The sequence below is a fragment of the Haliotis rufescens genome, unplaced genomic scaffold (assembly GCF_023055435.1).
Source record: "Haliotis rufescens isolate VD_foot unplaced genomic scaffold, xgHalRufe1.0.p SCAF_13, whole genome shotgun sequence".
Classification (NCBI taxonomy): domain Eukaryota; kingdom Metazoa; phylum Mollusca; class Gastropoda; order Lepetellida; family Haliotidae; genus Haliotis; species Haliotis rufescens.
Window position 1 is genome coordinate 41,081,817 of NW_025963813.1, and position 16,716 is coordinate 41,098,532.

Sequence of the window (16,716 nt, forward strand, 5' to 3'; positions counted from 1 at the left end):
ATTGTGGATATTTATTAATTTAGGAAAAATTGGTATGTAAGAGGATCAAGTTGCAAGTGTCAATGTGTTTATAAATATTGGCAACAGGATATACTTATATTAAGTACTGGATTAGGCTTTTGCGAATACGGGATCGGGTGGTCAGACTCGTTGACATGGTTGACGCATGTCGTCGATGCTAATTGCGTGGATCGATGCTCATGATATGAATCACTGGATTGTCTGGTCCAGACGCGATTATTTACAGACCGCCGTTATATAGCTGGAATATTGCGGAGTGCGGCGTTAAAAGACAAACCAACAAACCAACGATACCCCGTACAAAATTATTGTCTGCTTTAATTAATGAGAATGGAAACGCCAATATGGACATCCTATGTGAGACAAATGTTATGTAATACAGATTTTGCGTATATGTGGTTATTCCAAGATGTTGGTAATGAGAACATTTGTCTGCATTAAGAAGACGTTTAAGAGATACCTGTTTCCAAACATGGTACCACAGTTAGTGCAATGTGGTGAGGTGAGGTGAAATGGGGTTTAACGTCGCGTCCAAGATAATTGCACTTATATAGCGACGTGCATGCACGTGTGTGTGTGTGTGGCTGTTTGTACTAGTCCGGAATGATGCCGATTTATAGTGCTAGCCCACTGAGATACCATGCCGCAGTTTAACATGAATACCCCACTAAGACACAGCATTCTGACTCCGAGCCGACCAGTCCTTGTTTTAGCCCCTTAATGCCGAGCGCCGGACAGGGTAACAACAAGTACCATATTTTAATGTCTTTTGGTATGAGGCTCCCGGGGATCGAACCCGAGACCTTCCGCTCTCCGGTCGGACGCTCTACCACTAGACCACGGAGGCGGTAGAGTGCAGTGTGGAAATTTCGTATATATCTCCACAACTTCCGAGTGACCATTATAAACCGTAACAGGTCATTGATACACAATCTTTATGTACAGAATGTGACCTTCATGTAGTTTGGGATGAATGCCATGTCTTTTTTATATGTAAGAAATATATGCACTTGAGAAATGGATTTTTTTTACCTACTGTGATATTAATGTAATACGCTTGACAGCTTTATATTTATGTGGTGCCCGGGTGGCCACGTTTAAATAACTAAAATATGAAAGGAAACTAAAACGCATTTTGGTTTACAGTGATTGAACATTAACTGCGTTTATTATTTAAATAACTAAAATATAAAAGGAAACTAAAACGCATTTTGGTTTACAGTGATTGAACATTAACTGCGTTTATTATTTAAGCCGCAACTTTGGTTCTTGTATTCACGAGGCCAAGTCTTAAACCGTGTACTTATCTGATGCTTATGAGGACATGAATTCTTAGTTGGATGGCAAATATGAATTGGAAATAAATACAATGTATTTTCGTTCTATTTGATTATTTATTTAGTATTTGGCGGAGGCCTGATATTGACTTTTATTTGAAAGTGTTCCTCTCCTGAATTATCTTTCTGTAGACGTATTACATACTAGAGTGAGTGAGGTGGGTTAAAAGACGCTTTTAACATTACCTTAATTACACCACGTCGAGTCAGCTTAATGTTGGAGAAATAGTGACGCATGGATATGGCGTTGAAAAACCAATAATCCTAGTTATGTCCTAGCAATCAGCAAATCGCCATGCAGTATATACACCTTGTCCAATCAATCAAGTTTATTTCGTATTACAGGCCGTTGTAAGATAAATTACACTTTGGGTCACATATCACATATTATTTTAAATATTTTACATAAATAAAATTGAGTGAGTGAGTTGGGTTTAACGCCGCTTTTAACAGTATTCCAGTTATATCGCGGCGTGTCAGCTTAATGTGGGAGGAAAGCCCGAAGTGATGCAGATCTCAGACGTTTACCACTTCGCTGAAACCCACGAGCACGGGTATGGTGCTGACAAACCTAGAAACAATCGGGGCGAACGGGGATTCTAACCCACAATCATAGGTTTCTGGCGTGCCCAAGGGACGCAACTCTGCACAGCGAATCGCGGCGCCTTAGACGACTGGGCCACCCGTGCCCCCCTCAGAAACAGAAACAACGGCAATATAGTCATTGGAATTATAGGAATGGATGACTGAAAATTACTGATGAGACCAGATGTAAGCTCAGCACCATCCGGGTGTCCATGCGTTCCCGAAATTCTTTGGGTTAGCAGCAGGATCAGGTGGAGGGTGATCAGCGGGGACCATCTGCTTCCGGTAGTCATCCATCCGGGTTTTTAGTTTGTCAACAATGTCCGGCATCTTCTGTGCCAGGTCGTTATGCTCAGTTGGATCCTCTGAGACGGAGAAGTATATGCACAATAAATATGACGGAAAGTGCAGGATGGGATGCATACGTATGCTTAATTTGCTACATCAATTAAGCAAAGTTTCATGAGAACTAAATTGTATGGTTTATAATAGGTAGATACAGTACTTCACCCACCACGTATATTGTACAGATGAACTGGACTATCTCCTTCAACATATATGGTGGTCACATAAATATCCCTCTCTGTTCTGTTCATAGGCTCGGGCCAGCCATCGGGTCCACCTGGGTAGCCCATTATCAGCTTGTAGTCTCCAACCCTGTTAAAAAACAACGCCAGAGGGGTCGGCCATAAAATATTCTGGTTTGGGGGTACAAAAAGACAAAAACCTGTTCACTGAACATGCTGGATGTTCCGGAAAAATATAGTGTTGTTTGGCTCTTCCTTTCACTGACAAAAACAACTGTATATCTTAAAGCACTATCTTTAAACATATTCTGTCGAAAAAAATAGACAATAGTCGGTTCCATGCATAACTACTTCCTATCAAGTCCCACCACTGTTTAGAACTATTCGTAACCAAATAATGGTCAGTATCCAGAAATATTGGATAGTTTCTTGTGAAAGTTTTTGGCTCCCGATAGACCCAATCCTTGCCCAATTGATTGCAGAGCGAACAACTATACTCTTCAAAAAATGAAACGCAAAGCCAGATTTGTGTGAGGTAGGAACATACATTTATTCGAGGAACCGTACAAGGCAATGAGCCAAAATGTTGTGGTGACTGTAGTCATCTCAGTTATCAGTACATAGGAAACGTCCAAGGTGAAAGTCAGCTACCATCAATAAAGCGTATGTCCCCCGCTTGAATAGATAGCGGACATCTCCTGTCCATGGAAGAGACGAGTATGCAAATCACATCCTAGGGAATGGTAGCCAACTCGGCCTGCAACGCAAAAGCAAACTACTGCAAAGTCTGGGGTTGTGGTTGACGTCGGCGTAGCCGTCCATCCAACAACGTTGTTGTTGTGTAGATAGGCTCTTGTGATCCGTGATGTATGCGGTCGAGCGTTGTCCTGCTGGAATACACCGTTGCCGTTGGCTGCCATTGGGAGGACGTGTAGTGGGAGAATTTCGTTGATGTATCGCTGAGCTGTAACAAGGCCCTGGATATGGACCAAACCTGTCCTGCCATGAGGAGAGATAGCCACCCACACCATAACGAAGACCCGTGATCTTCCATCCCCTCGACGGAGGAGAAATCTTGATTCGTCGCTGAACCAGACATCCCTCCATCGCAGTCAAAGCCATACCCTGTGTGAACGACACCAATGCAGTCGTTGTTGATGTGGACTCAATATGACGCATCGAACAGGACGTCTTACTCGTAGACCTGCTGCTCTTAAACGGTTTCGTACGGTCTGGTCGGATATAATGTCCGGGTATTTGGGATGCGGTTGAGGTGGCTGTGGTCGTGCTTCACGTAGGTGGCGTAGTTTGATGTAGTGATCTTGGGCGGGGTGGTTACTTTTGGTCGTCCAGACCTTGGCCGATCACGTGTTGACCCATGCTTATGAAACCGATCCATAGTCTTGTGGTGGTGCTGAGCGCTACATTGAAAACCCTGGCTATAGCTGATCGGGATCCCCCTGCCTGCATGGCGTTGTTCTTTGCACTTCAGTCAATCTTGGCATGTTGTTCAACTGTCACTGTTAGATTGACGCAGATGCCAGGCAATCATAAACCCCTGCACTTTAGTACCGTTCATACTGTTGCACGTACAGTACGTGCAGCTCCACGGTCCTTTTGTTTATGCCCTGGGTGCGTTTTTACGAATCGTACGTGTTTTACGACTAATGGTTTGGATGTCCTTGTTGTGATCATTTTGATCCGGGAAATTTGTCACTGACACTATAACACATTAAACCTTTTAATTTTGCACCTCTTGGTCCCCTAAGTTTGCTTCTATGGCCAAAAATATTCGTATTGCGTTTCTTTTTTTTTAAGAGTATATGTATATTCAAAATATGGCCGGTCGTGAAAATATTATTTCTGTAACCTAACATCAAAATCAGTTACCTGATTCCAGCATGTCCCTCAATTGCTGGTTCAGTATTGTCGAGATTGTAGATAAACTCGGTCCTTGACGAAGGAAGCCCTTTCCTGATGGATTCCCAGTGACTCATACCGTCAATTGACATTTCTGGAAAACATAATGTTATAATGTGTTGTCTCACTATTCGACATTGATTCTGAAACCGTATCATGGCATGTAATATTGTTATAAAAATCTTTTCGTTGTTTAATGACGTCCTGACCTAGATAAGACGTCATATTACAATTGGTAAGACGGCTTTGAATATATAAATTTTTCTCGTTACATGTTTAACCAACACAAAGAGAATTATTTGGTATTAAAACTTATTTGGTGTCAATGAAATTTTAGATTTGTATCGGTGGGTAAGTCTCTCCGGCAAACAGGCAATCTTTATTACCAGGAGATCCTCCAGCTGCTGACACCAATGTTGGCTTCCAGTCTACAGCATGCATCATTCTGTAATAACACAGGTGCTCTTTTAAATATGTTTAGACATAGATATCTTTGAGTGTCAACTGTTAAAACTAGTAGGGAATCATTAAAATCAACATAATCACTCCGTTAGACTTCTTACAAAACAGATTCGCTGTGCAGAATTGCGTCCCTTGGGCACACCAGAAACCTATGATTTTGGGTTCGAATCCCGGTTCGCCCGAATTATGTTTCGAGGTTTGTCAGCACCATACCCGTGCTCGTGGGTTTCACCGAAGTGGTAAACGTCTCAGACCTGCATCACTTCGGGCTTTCCTCCCACATTAAGCTGACACGCCGCGACATGACTGGAATAATGTAAAAAGCGGCGTTAAACCCAACTCACTCACTCACTCTTAAAAACAAATGACAAATTTCCAACATTTGAACTCATGATGATGAGATAAAACATGTACAAACCCATTGTAAGTTGTCTTTGTTTTTTTCAAGCCGGTGCCATACATGAACGATGTCCCCCTCGTGCCCCCCTCCCAGATTGTGTGCTTGCCACCTCTCAGAGGCCAGTTGTTGGCATAACTTGTTATAGGGCCGCCGTTCTGGGGTGACACATAATTGGGGTATAACACCATGCAACAGTGTTCCTAAATCAGATTCCTCTGTCCAATCGATAACATATAAGACCCCTGTTAGGCTACAAAAATGTTTGTCGGGTATCGGCGCATCACTTGCATCACAAATCCTGCGTCAGTCATTTTATTACCGAATTCCACGAGACTGGGTAATTCATGCTTGACCAATGAGTCCGAGTCCAATGTGTGCCCAGTTGTGTTTACTGGTAATTTTGGAGGGGAAATAATAAGATATGTTACTCCCTTGTCAGTTTTGTTCCCATCCAACTCTTCGCTACTGAGAAAAATGTGCCTGAGATATTCAAATTGGCTTCATTATTATCAATGACGGACCAACCTACGTCGTCGTAAAACTCTGTTTATGTCCTTATCTTAAGATTTATGATGGTTTTCTCTTCCATTTATTTTGTCTTTATTTATAATGTTGAATCACAAAGGTTAGTTGGTTTGTTGTTTAACGCCGCATTCAGCAATATTCCGGCTATATGACGGCGGTCTGTAAATAATCGAGTCTGGACCAGACAATCCAGTGATCGATATCATGAGCATCGATCCACCCAATTAGGATCGATGACATGCATCAACCAAGTCAGCGAGCCTGACCACCCGATCCCGTTAGTCGCCTTTTACGACAAGCATAGTCACCTTTTACGGTAAGCATGGGTTGCTGAAGACCTGTTCTACCCCGGAATCCTCACGGGTCGAATCACAAAGAAAGGTGGCATTCCTTACGTCAGCCGTAAACAGAATGAGTGTGTTTTCAAACAGGCCCTTCTCTTTAAGTGCCATTGTCACGTTCCCAACCGCATCGTCGAGGGCCGTCACCATTCCTAGAGGGAGGTCATACCATTACAAACGATGATGTCATCTTCAGGTACTAAATAACATTTGTTAACAGATTATTATTGTAATGTTTTTAATGAACGCCATGCTGGTTTAATTGGCTTCCTCAATATGTGTTCTCTGTCCATCATGTTGTTACAATATTATCCCGCTGTTGTTATTAGTGAGTGAGTGAGTGAATTGGGTTTAACGCCGCTTTTAACTGTATTCCAGTTATATCACGGCGTGTCAGTTTAATGTGGGAGGAAAGCCCGAAGTGATGCAGGTCTCAGACGTTTACCACTTCGGTGAAACCCACGAGCACGGGTATGGTGCTGACAAACCTAGAAACATAATCGGGCGAACGGGGATTCGAACCCACAATCATAGGTTTCTGGCGTCCTCAAGGGACGCAACTCTGCACAGCGAATCGCGGCGCCTTAGACGACTGGGCCACCGTGCCCCCTGTTATTAGTTCACATCATATGTGATAACTGTTGTTACTGTTGATCCTTCACCTACCACATATTATTCTGTACCAAGTTTATTATTCAGTAAGGGCGGTCTGGTAGCCTACAGTGGCCAATGCGTTCGCTCGTCACGCCGAAGACTCGGGTTCGATTCCCGCCATGGGTACAATGTGTGAAGCCCATGTCTGGTGTCCCCTGTCGTGATATTGCTGGAATATTACCATGGCGTGAAACCATACTCACTCACTCACTCATAATTCAGCATTGCTTGACATAAGGATGAATATCGAAACGTCGTTATAACAGTCTAATAAAGACATTTATATCAATTTTGTCCACTTTAAATGGAAATGTAGAGCATAGAGCTCGCTGCAACTGTTGCCTACGTCATGATATCATGCTGGATGATGAATGTGGAACTACAATTTAAAGAATACAAAAATACCTGAGTATGTCCTGCGACCTTGGTTCATCACATTAGGATACATGTTGAAGTACTCTACGGGAACCTAAATAGAACGAGAACGTTGTCACGAGGCTAAGTGCTTAATGATCCAGATAACTGTCATATTCAGTGATGGAGATAGCAATCATTTCTTTCATCATGAAATGAACCATTGAATGAAATTGTCAAATATATTACAAATATATTGCACATATTATGTACGCCAAGTCTGCAACTAAACACAAACAGTATATTAGATTCAAAATATTCATATACCCATGTGATAATGCTCAAAATAACTGTCATAGACAATGATAATGGTAACATCTAGATTTTGAAGTTGTATTTGCTTTTTATCCTTCAGACACATATCAAGAAAACAATTAATGACTGTTTGTCAAATATTGCTTACATACATGAAAATATGTTCGTTTCTTTCTATAACAAGGTGAGGTGAAATGGGGTTTAACGTCGAGTCCAAGATTATTGCACTTATATAGCGACGTGCATGTACGTGTGTGTGATTGTGTGGCTGCTTGTACTAGTCCGGACTGATGCCGATTTATAGTGCTAGCTCACTGAGATACCATGCCGCAGATTAACATGAATATCCCACTCAGACACAGTATACTGACTCCGAGCCGACCAGTCCTTGTTTTAGCCCTTTTAATGCCGAGCACCAGACAGGGTAACAACAAGTACTATATTTTAACGTTATTTTGGTATGACGTGGCTGGGGATCGAACCCCGGACCTTCCGCTCTCCGGTCGGACGCTCTACCACTAGACGGCGGAGGCGGTCTCTTTCTATAACAAACACACACAGTTCCTTAGATTCAAAGATGACCCTACCTCCATTGGATCGTGTACGCTCTGGTAGGGCAGGTACATAAACAAAGGCTGGGAGACATTGTGTTGATGGATGATGTCAACAGCTTTCTGGGCGAATGTATACTGAAACACAGGCATGCAATGACGGACATCTGTTTCTTGTAATCGCAGATTACACTATCAGTCACTCGATGTATCAAGTGGTTGTTATTATGAACCACGGTCACGCCGCCGGGATACGATCAAACCATGTCACTATCCGATCCACTAAGTCGCATCTTACGACCAGACCCCGTGAAGATAGACCCGTGAAGATTCCGGGGTAGAATAGAATCTTACGACGAACCTAGTTCTCCAAAAATACGTTCTGTTTGTAAGGGAGGATCAGCTAAGTCTGGGTTTGTCAGCACCATACCCGTGCTCGTGGGTTTCACCGAAGTGGTAAACGTTTGAAACCTTCATCACTTCGAGCTTTCCTCCCACATTAAGCTGACACGCCGCGATATAACTGGAATAATGTTAAAAGCGGCGTTAAACCCAACTCACTCACTCACTCACATTGCTGTAATGGCAGTTCATGCACGGAGTTGGGTTGATTTGACCTTCCGTGAGATATAGACGACCTGATTTCATTAGCTTATGTCAAATTGGCAACCGTCACTCCTGCGCGGTATGGTCGTCACATGTATTCACGGGTGATGGATCCGGGAGATATTAATGTTCCTTCTGTAGAAATAATTGAAATAAATAAATATTGGAGTTATAGACAAAAATTGTGTTGGTGTTTGTAGATTGATAATTGTTCTCGAGTCGGTGGTGTAAAGAGTTACCCCCCTTGCGCGATTCTTTGTTTGGTGTCATTCGTCACCACTCGCCCCTTTCCGTAGCCGGAATAACACGAGTTGGTCACGAATGTGTTTGGCGTTTCAGTTTGTCTATGTTCTTTCCAGTTATGGATAAGCCAGGTTTTTGTATGCTATTTAGTATTTTCTGTCGCTGAAGTGCATTGTACAGGGCTAGGCATTTCTTAACATTAAACGGTTATTTTTTGTAATGGGATTGTTTGCGACAAATTAAAAATATGTTACAGCTGAATATTCTCCTTTGTAGTCCCAAGCAGGAAGTTTGTTGTCTCTGTAGTCTAAATATCCCCCTGTAAACAAACAAGTGAACAAAACAAATCATAGATCTGAAAATATTTTTTTCAAATGTTTAATCAGCACATCGAGCCCTATGATAAACAAATATGTTTATTTCATCATCAACCCAATAGTTAACGTTTTGTATGTTTCCTATGTTACGCCCACTTAGCAATATTCAAGCTTTATGACGATGTCCTGTAAATAATATTCGAGTCGCGAACAGCCAATTCAGTGATTGATGATATGAGCAGGAATCCACGCCGTCGGGGTTGGCTGGTTCGGTATCATCCAAGTCATCGAGCCAAAACTTGATCAATTATGTCGCTCTTACGACAAGCAGAGGTTTCGGGTTTTGTGTGTTTTTTTTGTTTTTTGTTTTGTTGTTGTTGGGTTGTTGTTGTTTTTTGGGGGGGGGTTGTAGTGCACGTAGTTATAAACTTGCCTAAGCTGTGGTTGTAGTAGTCTTCCTGTGCGTTGTAGTAGCCAAAGAACGTGTCAAACCCTCTGTACGTTGGTGTGCACTCCCACTTGCAAAAACCAAGATGCCATCTGGAACAGGACACACAGTGCTTAAAAGTTCAGAACGTGTTGCCCTGTGTGGTGAAGCGCGTAACATCCGTGATCAGTGTTGGTTTATTTATTGACTTATCTTTGTTTGTTTGTTTGTTTATTTGTTGTTTAACGCCGCCCTCGGCAATATTTCAGACGGCGGTCTGTAAATCATGGCGTCTGGACCAGAGTGAGTGAGTGAGTATGGTTTTACGCCGCTTTTAGCAATATGCCAGCAATATCACGGCGGTGGACACCAGAAATGGGCTTCACACATTGTACCTATGTCGGGAATCGAGCCCGGGTCTTCGGCGTGAAGAGCGGACGCTTTAACGCCTAGTCTACCCGACCACCCCAGTCTGGACCAGACAATCCAGAGATTTTCATGAGCATCGATCTACGCAATTGGGATACAAAGTACATGCATCGACCAAGTCAGCGAGTCCCCCATTACGACAAGCACAGTCGCCTTTTACAGCAAGCATGGGTTGCTGAAGACCTATTCTACCCCGGATCTTCACGGGTCGTCCTGAACACTGAGCAGGCTGTGTCGTGTTCAAGGTGCTGAGGCTTCTCTGGACGTACTTGCCAACCATGTGGGTAGCATAGCCGAGTTTCTTCAGTTCCTGTGGCAGGAAGTTGTAGTTGAGAGGCACACATGCAGAGCTGTTGGCGGCAATATTTAGGTGCTAGAAATTGAAATTCATATGTTGTTTTAGTACTATTGGAAATATCCGTAAATGGAGGCACAGATGGCCCAGTCGCCTAAGGCACCGGTATTCACTGCACAGAGCTATTGCTGACAAATATAGAAACATAATTTGTTTGAATATTGAATTCGAACCCATGATTATAGGTTTCTGGTACACAGTGGTCAACATCCGAGACTTGCATCACTTCGGGATTTCCTTCCACATCATTATGATACACTCATGTATAGTGAGTGAGTTGGGTTTAACGCCGCTTTTAACAATATATCAGTTATATCGCGGCGTGTCAGCTTAATGTGGGAGGAAAGCCCGAAGTGATGCAGGTCTCAGACGTTTACCACTTCGCTGAAACCCACGAGCACGGGTATGGTGCTGACAAACCTAGAAACATAATCGGGACGAACCGAGATTCGAACCCACAATCATAGGTTTCTGGCGTGCCCAAGGGACGTTACTCTGCACAGCGAATCGCGGCGCCTTAGACGACTGGGCCACCCGTGCCCCCACTCATGTATACTGGTATAAAGAAATATCAATCATCCCGTGAGAATGAATGAGAAACTGCTTATATCCGCAAAGGGGACACAAGCCAATTATTCAGTGCATGTGACAGTATCTTCAAACGGCGGACCATACAATATATCCTATATTGACGAAAGAGTTGACACGGTTATATTCAGGGCTAGAAACATCTTTTTGGCCAAGAGGTTGATAACATATTTACTGCATGATAACATTAATTGCTTCAACTTTGTTTACACTATTGGCATCTACAACATGATACCTAGGAAGAAGGTCGTTACGTAGGACATCGCAAAACGGGCTTTCCATTCAAAAGCAATATTCGGAAAAATACAAAATGTACACAATCTTTCATTGCGGACTATACCCATCTTTCTCGCTTCTTCAATTAAATGTTCACATAAGACCAACAGAATTTACACAATGCAATAGGATAGGCTTAAAACGAAATAGTTTACCCTTAACATCGGAGGTCAATTATTTAAACAAAAGACCACTCCTAGACACCGAATCGTCCCTTGAGAATGAAAGAACTGCATGACCTGATTCACACCACTAACACACCAATTTGTTCACGAGTCCGATTTTTAACATGACCGGTATATTGAAAAACAACTGTACTTGGCTACGACTTTTACATTTGTGTAAAATATAATGACATTTGTCTTGTTTGCTTGTTGTTTAACGCAACACTCAGCAATATTCTATCTATATGACGGCGGTCTGTAAATAATGGAATCTGGACCAGACAATCCAGTGACTGACATCATGAGCATGGATCCATGCAATTTGATACGATGACATGCATCAACCAAGTCAGCGAGTCTGACCACCCGATCTCGTTAGTCTTACGGCAAGCATGGGTTGCTGAAGACATTTGGTACCTGTCTCAGATATGACTCTGTGTCATTAGAACTCCGTGAAGATATCGGGTTAGAATTTGTTCCCCAACAACTGGGGTCTGCCTCGGTTACTTGGTTGATTGCGTGTGACCGTTCCTCACAGTATAGCTATTCGTATGGTCCAGACGCGACTATACACAGACCGAAGTCATAGAGCTCGAATATTGCCGAGAGGGGCGTTATAATTAAATAACTAACAACTTCTTAGGACACACGACTGCACACATGAATTAAAAGGATTTTTATTGGTTTTATATCATGTACCAACATCTAAATGGTTTATCATAAAGGCAGCTACTTACTTGCATGCCGACTTTAAAAGGAAACATTCCACTCATGAACGCAGTGCGAGACCTACAACACAATAGATGAAAGAAGACGGATGTATCACTTGATAAATATCAAATATGGATATCATCTGTCAAGCTTTGGGGAACATGATCTAGCCACAGTCAGATTGTATTTCTTCTTTGAAACCTATGTTAAACCAGTGAAGGACGCTTATCCAAGTATAGTCGATCTTTTTTGCCATCTGTTACACAAGCTTGGAATGCACTTGATATTAATATTAGAAATGTACATTCCTTATCTCGGTTGAAGCAATTAATTTCTAGAGAAACTAAACTTACTTCAAATTTTACATCTTTTGCTAGTTATGGCCAGCGTCAATGTCAGGTGATTTTATCTAGACTTAGGCTAGGTTGTAGTGATTTAAAATCACATTTATTTAACAGATTTCTGATTGATAATCCCATCTGTCCATGTGGCCTAAATAGAGAAGATGCTTTCCACTTTTTTTCTATCTTGTCCACGCTATGCCAAGTTTAGAATTGATAAATACTTTTTTGTTAACCAGCTCAGCATACATACTATACTTCACGGCAATGAAGATTCATCTCCCTCAGACAATGAACACGTTATAAAATCAGTTCACAATTACATCATTGAAACAAACCGCTTTACGTAAGTTATGTGTCAACTTGAGAATATACAATGCATTTGGTATCTTGCTTTCCATTTCATTTCATTTTGTGTTACTCATTAATGTCTGCTCTATAGACTTCATTACAATCTGCATGTATAATGTACAATATTAGGAGAAGCATTAATATAGGCCTTTTTGGCCTGTTTGCTAATCCTTTTTCCATTTTGTAATGCTATGTAATGTAAAATCTGAACATTAATGGAAATAAAATACTGTTTAAATCACCTATGTTAAACCTATGCAGATCATTAACTAATTATGAAAATGGGACACTGATCGAAATATTTGAAATTCGAATAACAACTAGTGACATTATGGTGATATGTACAGAGAAGCAGAAAGGATTGGACTGTTTACAGTGGTGGGTAATGTTGGTAAACAAATTGTATTTACGGGCTACAGAAAGGCTGGACATAGGCGCTCTCGAAGATGATCCCCTCTGAAGCCAGTTCGTCGATGTTTGGAGTCTTCATGTTCGGGTTGCGGAAACCAACATCGTTCCATCCTTTGTGCAATTAAAGTTGCGATTCATTTAAATACATGTATGTATTGACACTGAGATATGACATTGTAAAACCGCATCGTTTATACCTGATGTGAGTGTCTCGCGAACACCAGGTGTCATTGATTTTCGTGATCCCTACACATAATTTAAACTGCTGCTTTGCCCCTATTATTAAGTTTAAACCCTTATCGTTTGTATACTATGTTGAGTGAATGTGTTTTACGCTACTCTTTTCAATATGCCATCAACATCCCGACGGAGGAATCCAGAAATGGACTTCCCACAATGTACCCATGTGGGGAATCGAATCCCTGCTTTCAGGGTGACAAGCTTACGCCCTCCTGGTAAATCCCCTATTGTTCTTTTTGACACACTAAAGAAGAACTTTCCCTACACTGTGACTAAACTGTATCAGTATATCTGCAAAACCTCATTCAGGCATAAACCTGGAATGGCGCCATTGAAGCCATTGTACTTACGCTAGACACTCTCCAATCTGTACGAACCTCCACTTAGGTTAGTTCGTAGCAAAAGTTACCCGTGAAGATTCCGGGGTAGAATAGGTCTTCAGCAACCCATACTTGCCGTAAAAGGCGACTATGCTTGTCGTAAAAGACGACTATCGGGATCGGGTTGTCAGGCTCGCTGACTTGGTTGATACATGTCATCGATCCCAAATGCGTGGATCGATGCTCATGATGTCAATCACTTGATTGTCTGGTCCAGACTCGATTATTTACAGACCGCCGTCATATAGCTGCAATATTGCTGAGTGCGGCGTTGAACAACAAACAAACAAACAAACCTTTTTTTCGTATTCGTAGTTATAAGTAAACATTAAGGCAGAGCAATACAGGATATCCAAGACTATGCAATCCATTGGGCGCCAAAACAATACAAAGTAGTCAACATACTGAAAAAAATATTCCACTCTTTAATTTATTTATTGTTCAGATTATATGTTCAATGACATCCACCTCTTAATAATAAGCATATCAATAAGAGTGAGTGAGTTTGATTTTACGCCGCTTTTAGCAATATTCCAGCAATATCACGGCGGGGGACACCAGAAATGGGCTTCACACATTGTACCCATGTTGGGAATCGAACCCGGGTCTTCGGCGTGACGAGCGAACGCTTTAATCTCTAGGCTACCCGACCGCCCATATCACTACGACAAGACATCCACACGCCCTTTACAAACAAAATAGACACAGGAATATCAGAAACCATGTGTTTCTGGATAAAATTATCTTAAACAAAATCGTTAAACTTATGTTGTATGTTGTATTGAGTCAATGTATGGCTGAGATATCGCCGATGCAAATTAAAAAGTTGACTTACTAACTCACTCACTAACCCTAAATAGGAAATATGACATGGATTGATGCGTTAAACTAGCTCACTCATTCACTCACTCACCTAAATCATCTGCAACTATGAAGACAATGTTAGGACGTTGTGTTGCGGCACAGGACACAAAAACCAAGAGGAACACAAGGATGTTCGCCTCCTCCATCACTTTCCACTTCGAAACAGATCTCACATCAAATAACGTGATAAAACTTTTTATATTCTGATCATGTTTATCTTGTGGCCTTCACCCACATATCGAATATGCGAGATAAGTCTAAGGCATGTGATGTTCACGTTGCAACTAGACTATAGGCTGGGACTGCATGTGTGAGTCTGGTAACATGCGATGTCTGGGGTGTAAGTAAAGCCTTCCCATATTCACAAGTGAGTGAGTGGGTTTGGTTTTACGACGCCTTTAGCAATATTCCAGCTATATCAAGGCGGGGGACACCGGGAAAAGGGCTTCACACATTGTACCCATCTTGGGAAACGAAGCCGGGTCTTCACCATGACGAGCTGACGCTTTAACCACTAGGCTACCCGACCGCACCGATTATAGTAACAGGCAAGCATTATGGCACAAGCTGTATTCTCTGGGAATTTCTTAATTTCTGGATTTTCTTCGCATTATTTATACAGATGTTATGTCCCGTGTAAGACATCCTGATAACGGTTACTTCTCGTCATTTGTGGGAGTAAGACAAGGCGAAAGCCTGTCGCCGATATTGTTTTCACTTTTTATTAATGAAGCTTAACATTGTGGATTACGGACGGGATATTGCACGATGACCATTGAGGTAACGCAACACGATATGTGTCAGCCTGGCAGTAAATACCAAGCAGGATGAATGACTAGTACTTCCAAGATGCTACCTGGCCGTTGATGTACCATTCCAATTATGTAGTTGTACATAACATAACGTATTAAAAGTATTGTGGACCCATAGATAGATTTGTGTATTTGAAGAACAAATCAGACATCAAAAGATCACATTGCAGCTGTGAAAGTGATGACTGTAAGCGTTCAATATGCTTAAAAAATAGTCAGTCATGAATACACCCAGGGTTGTTGAACATCCGAGGACGAACTCACCCTGGGGCTGCCACAAGAGGTGAGGTGAAATTGGGTTTAACGTTGCGCCCAAGATTATTGCACTTATATAGCGACGTGCATGCACGTGTATGTATGTGTGTGGCTGCTTGTACTTGTCCGGACTGATGCCGATTTATAGTGCTAGCACACTGAGATACCATGCCGCAGTTTAACATGAATACCCCACTCAGACACAGTATACTGACTCCGAGCCGACCAGTCCTTGTTTTAGCCCTGTTAATGCCGAACGCCAGACAGTGTAACAACAAGTACCATCTTTTAACGTCTTTTGGTATGACGCGGCCGGGGATCACACCCCGGACCTTCCGCTCTCCGGGCAGACGCTCTACCACTAGACGACGGAGGCGGTCTACCACAAGAGGATGAAAACAAGTGGTGCAAATAGAAACGAGAAAAGCCATGTCCATAATCATCAAAACATCTCTACTAAAAGTATAGTTAATATATTTTATGTTTTGTACGTTTACAAAGATATTTTCTAAGTATGTCACGGGTGTCATTAACAACCATTTGTTTCATGTCCATTATGGTGTCACAGCCTCAATATGGTTTCTAACATGTTGGGTCATATACTAAAAACGCAACCAACGGTTTGTATCTCAAGACGCAACAGCAGGCAGGAGAATTGTTGCTTGAGATAGACGTGCAAGGGCATGTATAAAAGGCAAGGTTGTCCCAAGAGACTGGATAGGTTGTATAAACCACTGTCGAGAGCTGCCAAGTTGTCATGGGGTAATTTTGAGTTTCTGTTTCCATAAGATTTTACAAAAACTTGTTATAATGTTTTGTGCACGATTAGTAAATATCATTAAACGTTTCAGTAAAGTTGGGGGACATTTTTCGTTCGACCCATCTCCATACAGTATTTCTTCATGTGGCACACGACCCGTGACGATTCCGGGGTAGATTAGGTCTTAAGCAACC

The 16,716-nt window shown here is 42.0% G+C and overlaps 1 protein-coding gene across 1 annotated transcript; it reads right to left on the reverse strand.

Moving 5' to 3' along the window:
- Positions 1-2,029: 2,029 nt before the first annotated feature.
- On the reverse strand, positions 2,030-14,827 carry LOC124122502 (arylsulfatase B-like). Its single transcript, XM_046485541.2, has 14 exons — positions 14,745-14,827; positions 13,211-13,322; positions 12,135-12,186; positions 10,284-10,387; positions 9,592-9,698; positions 9,096-9,160; positions 8,029-8,130; positions 7,178-7,241; positions 6,173-6,270; positions 5,271-5,407; positions 4,777-4,835; positions 4,361-4,484; positions 2,458-2,600; positions 2,030-2,308 (listed from the first exon to the last, which is right to left on the reverse strand). Exons 2-14 carry the CDS (start codon positions 13,288-13,290, stop codon positions 2,136-2,138), a joined length of 1,308 nt encoding a protein of 435 aa, XP_046341497.2. The 5' UTR covers positions 13,291-13,322; positions 14,745-14,827; the 3' UTR covers positions 2,030-2,135.
- Between the last annotated feature and the right edge of the window lie 1,889 nt (positions 14,828-16,716).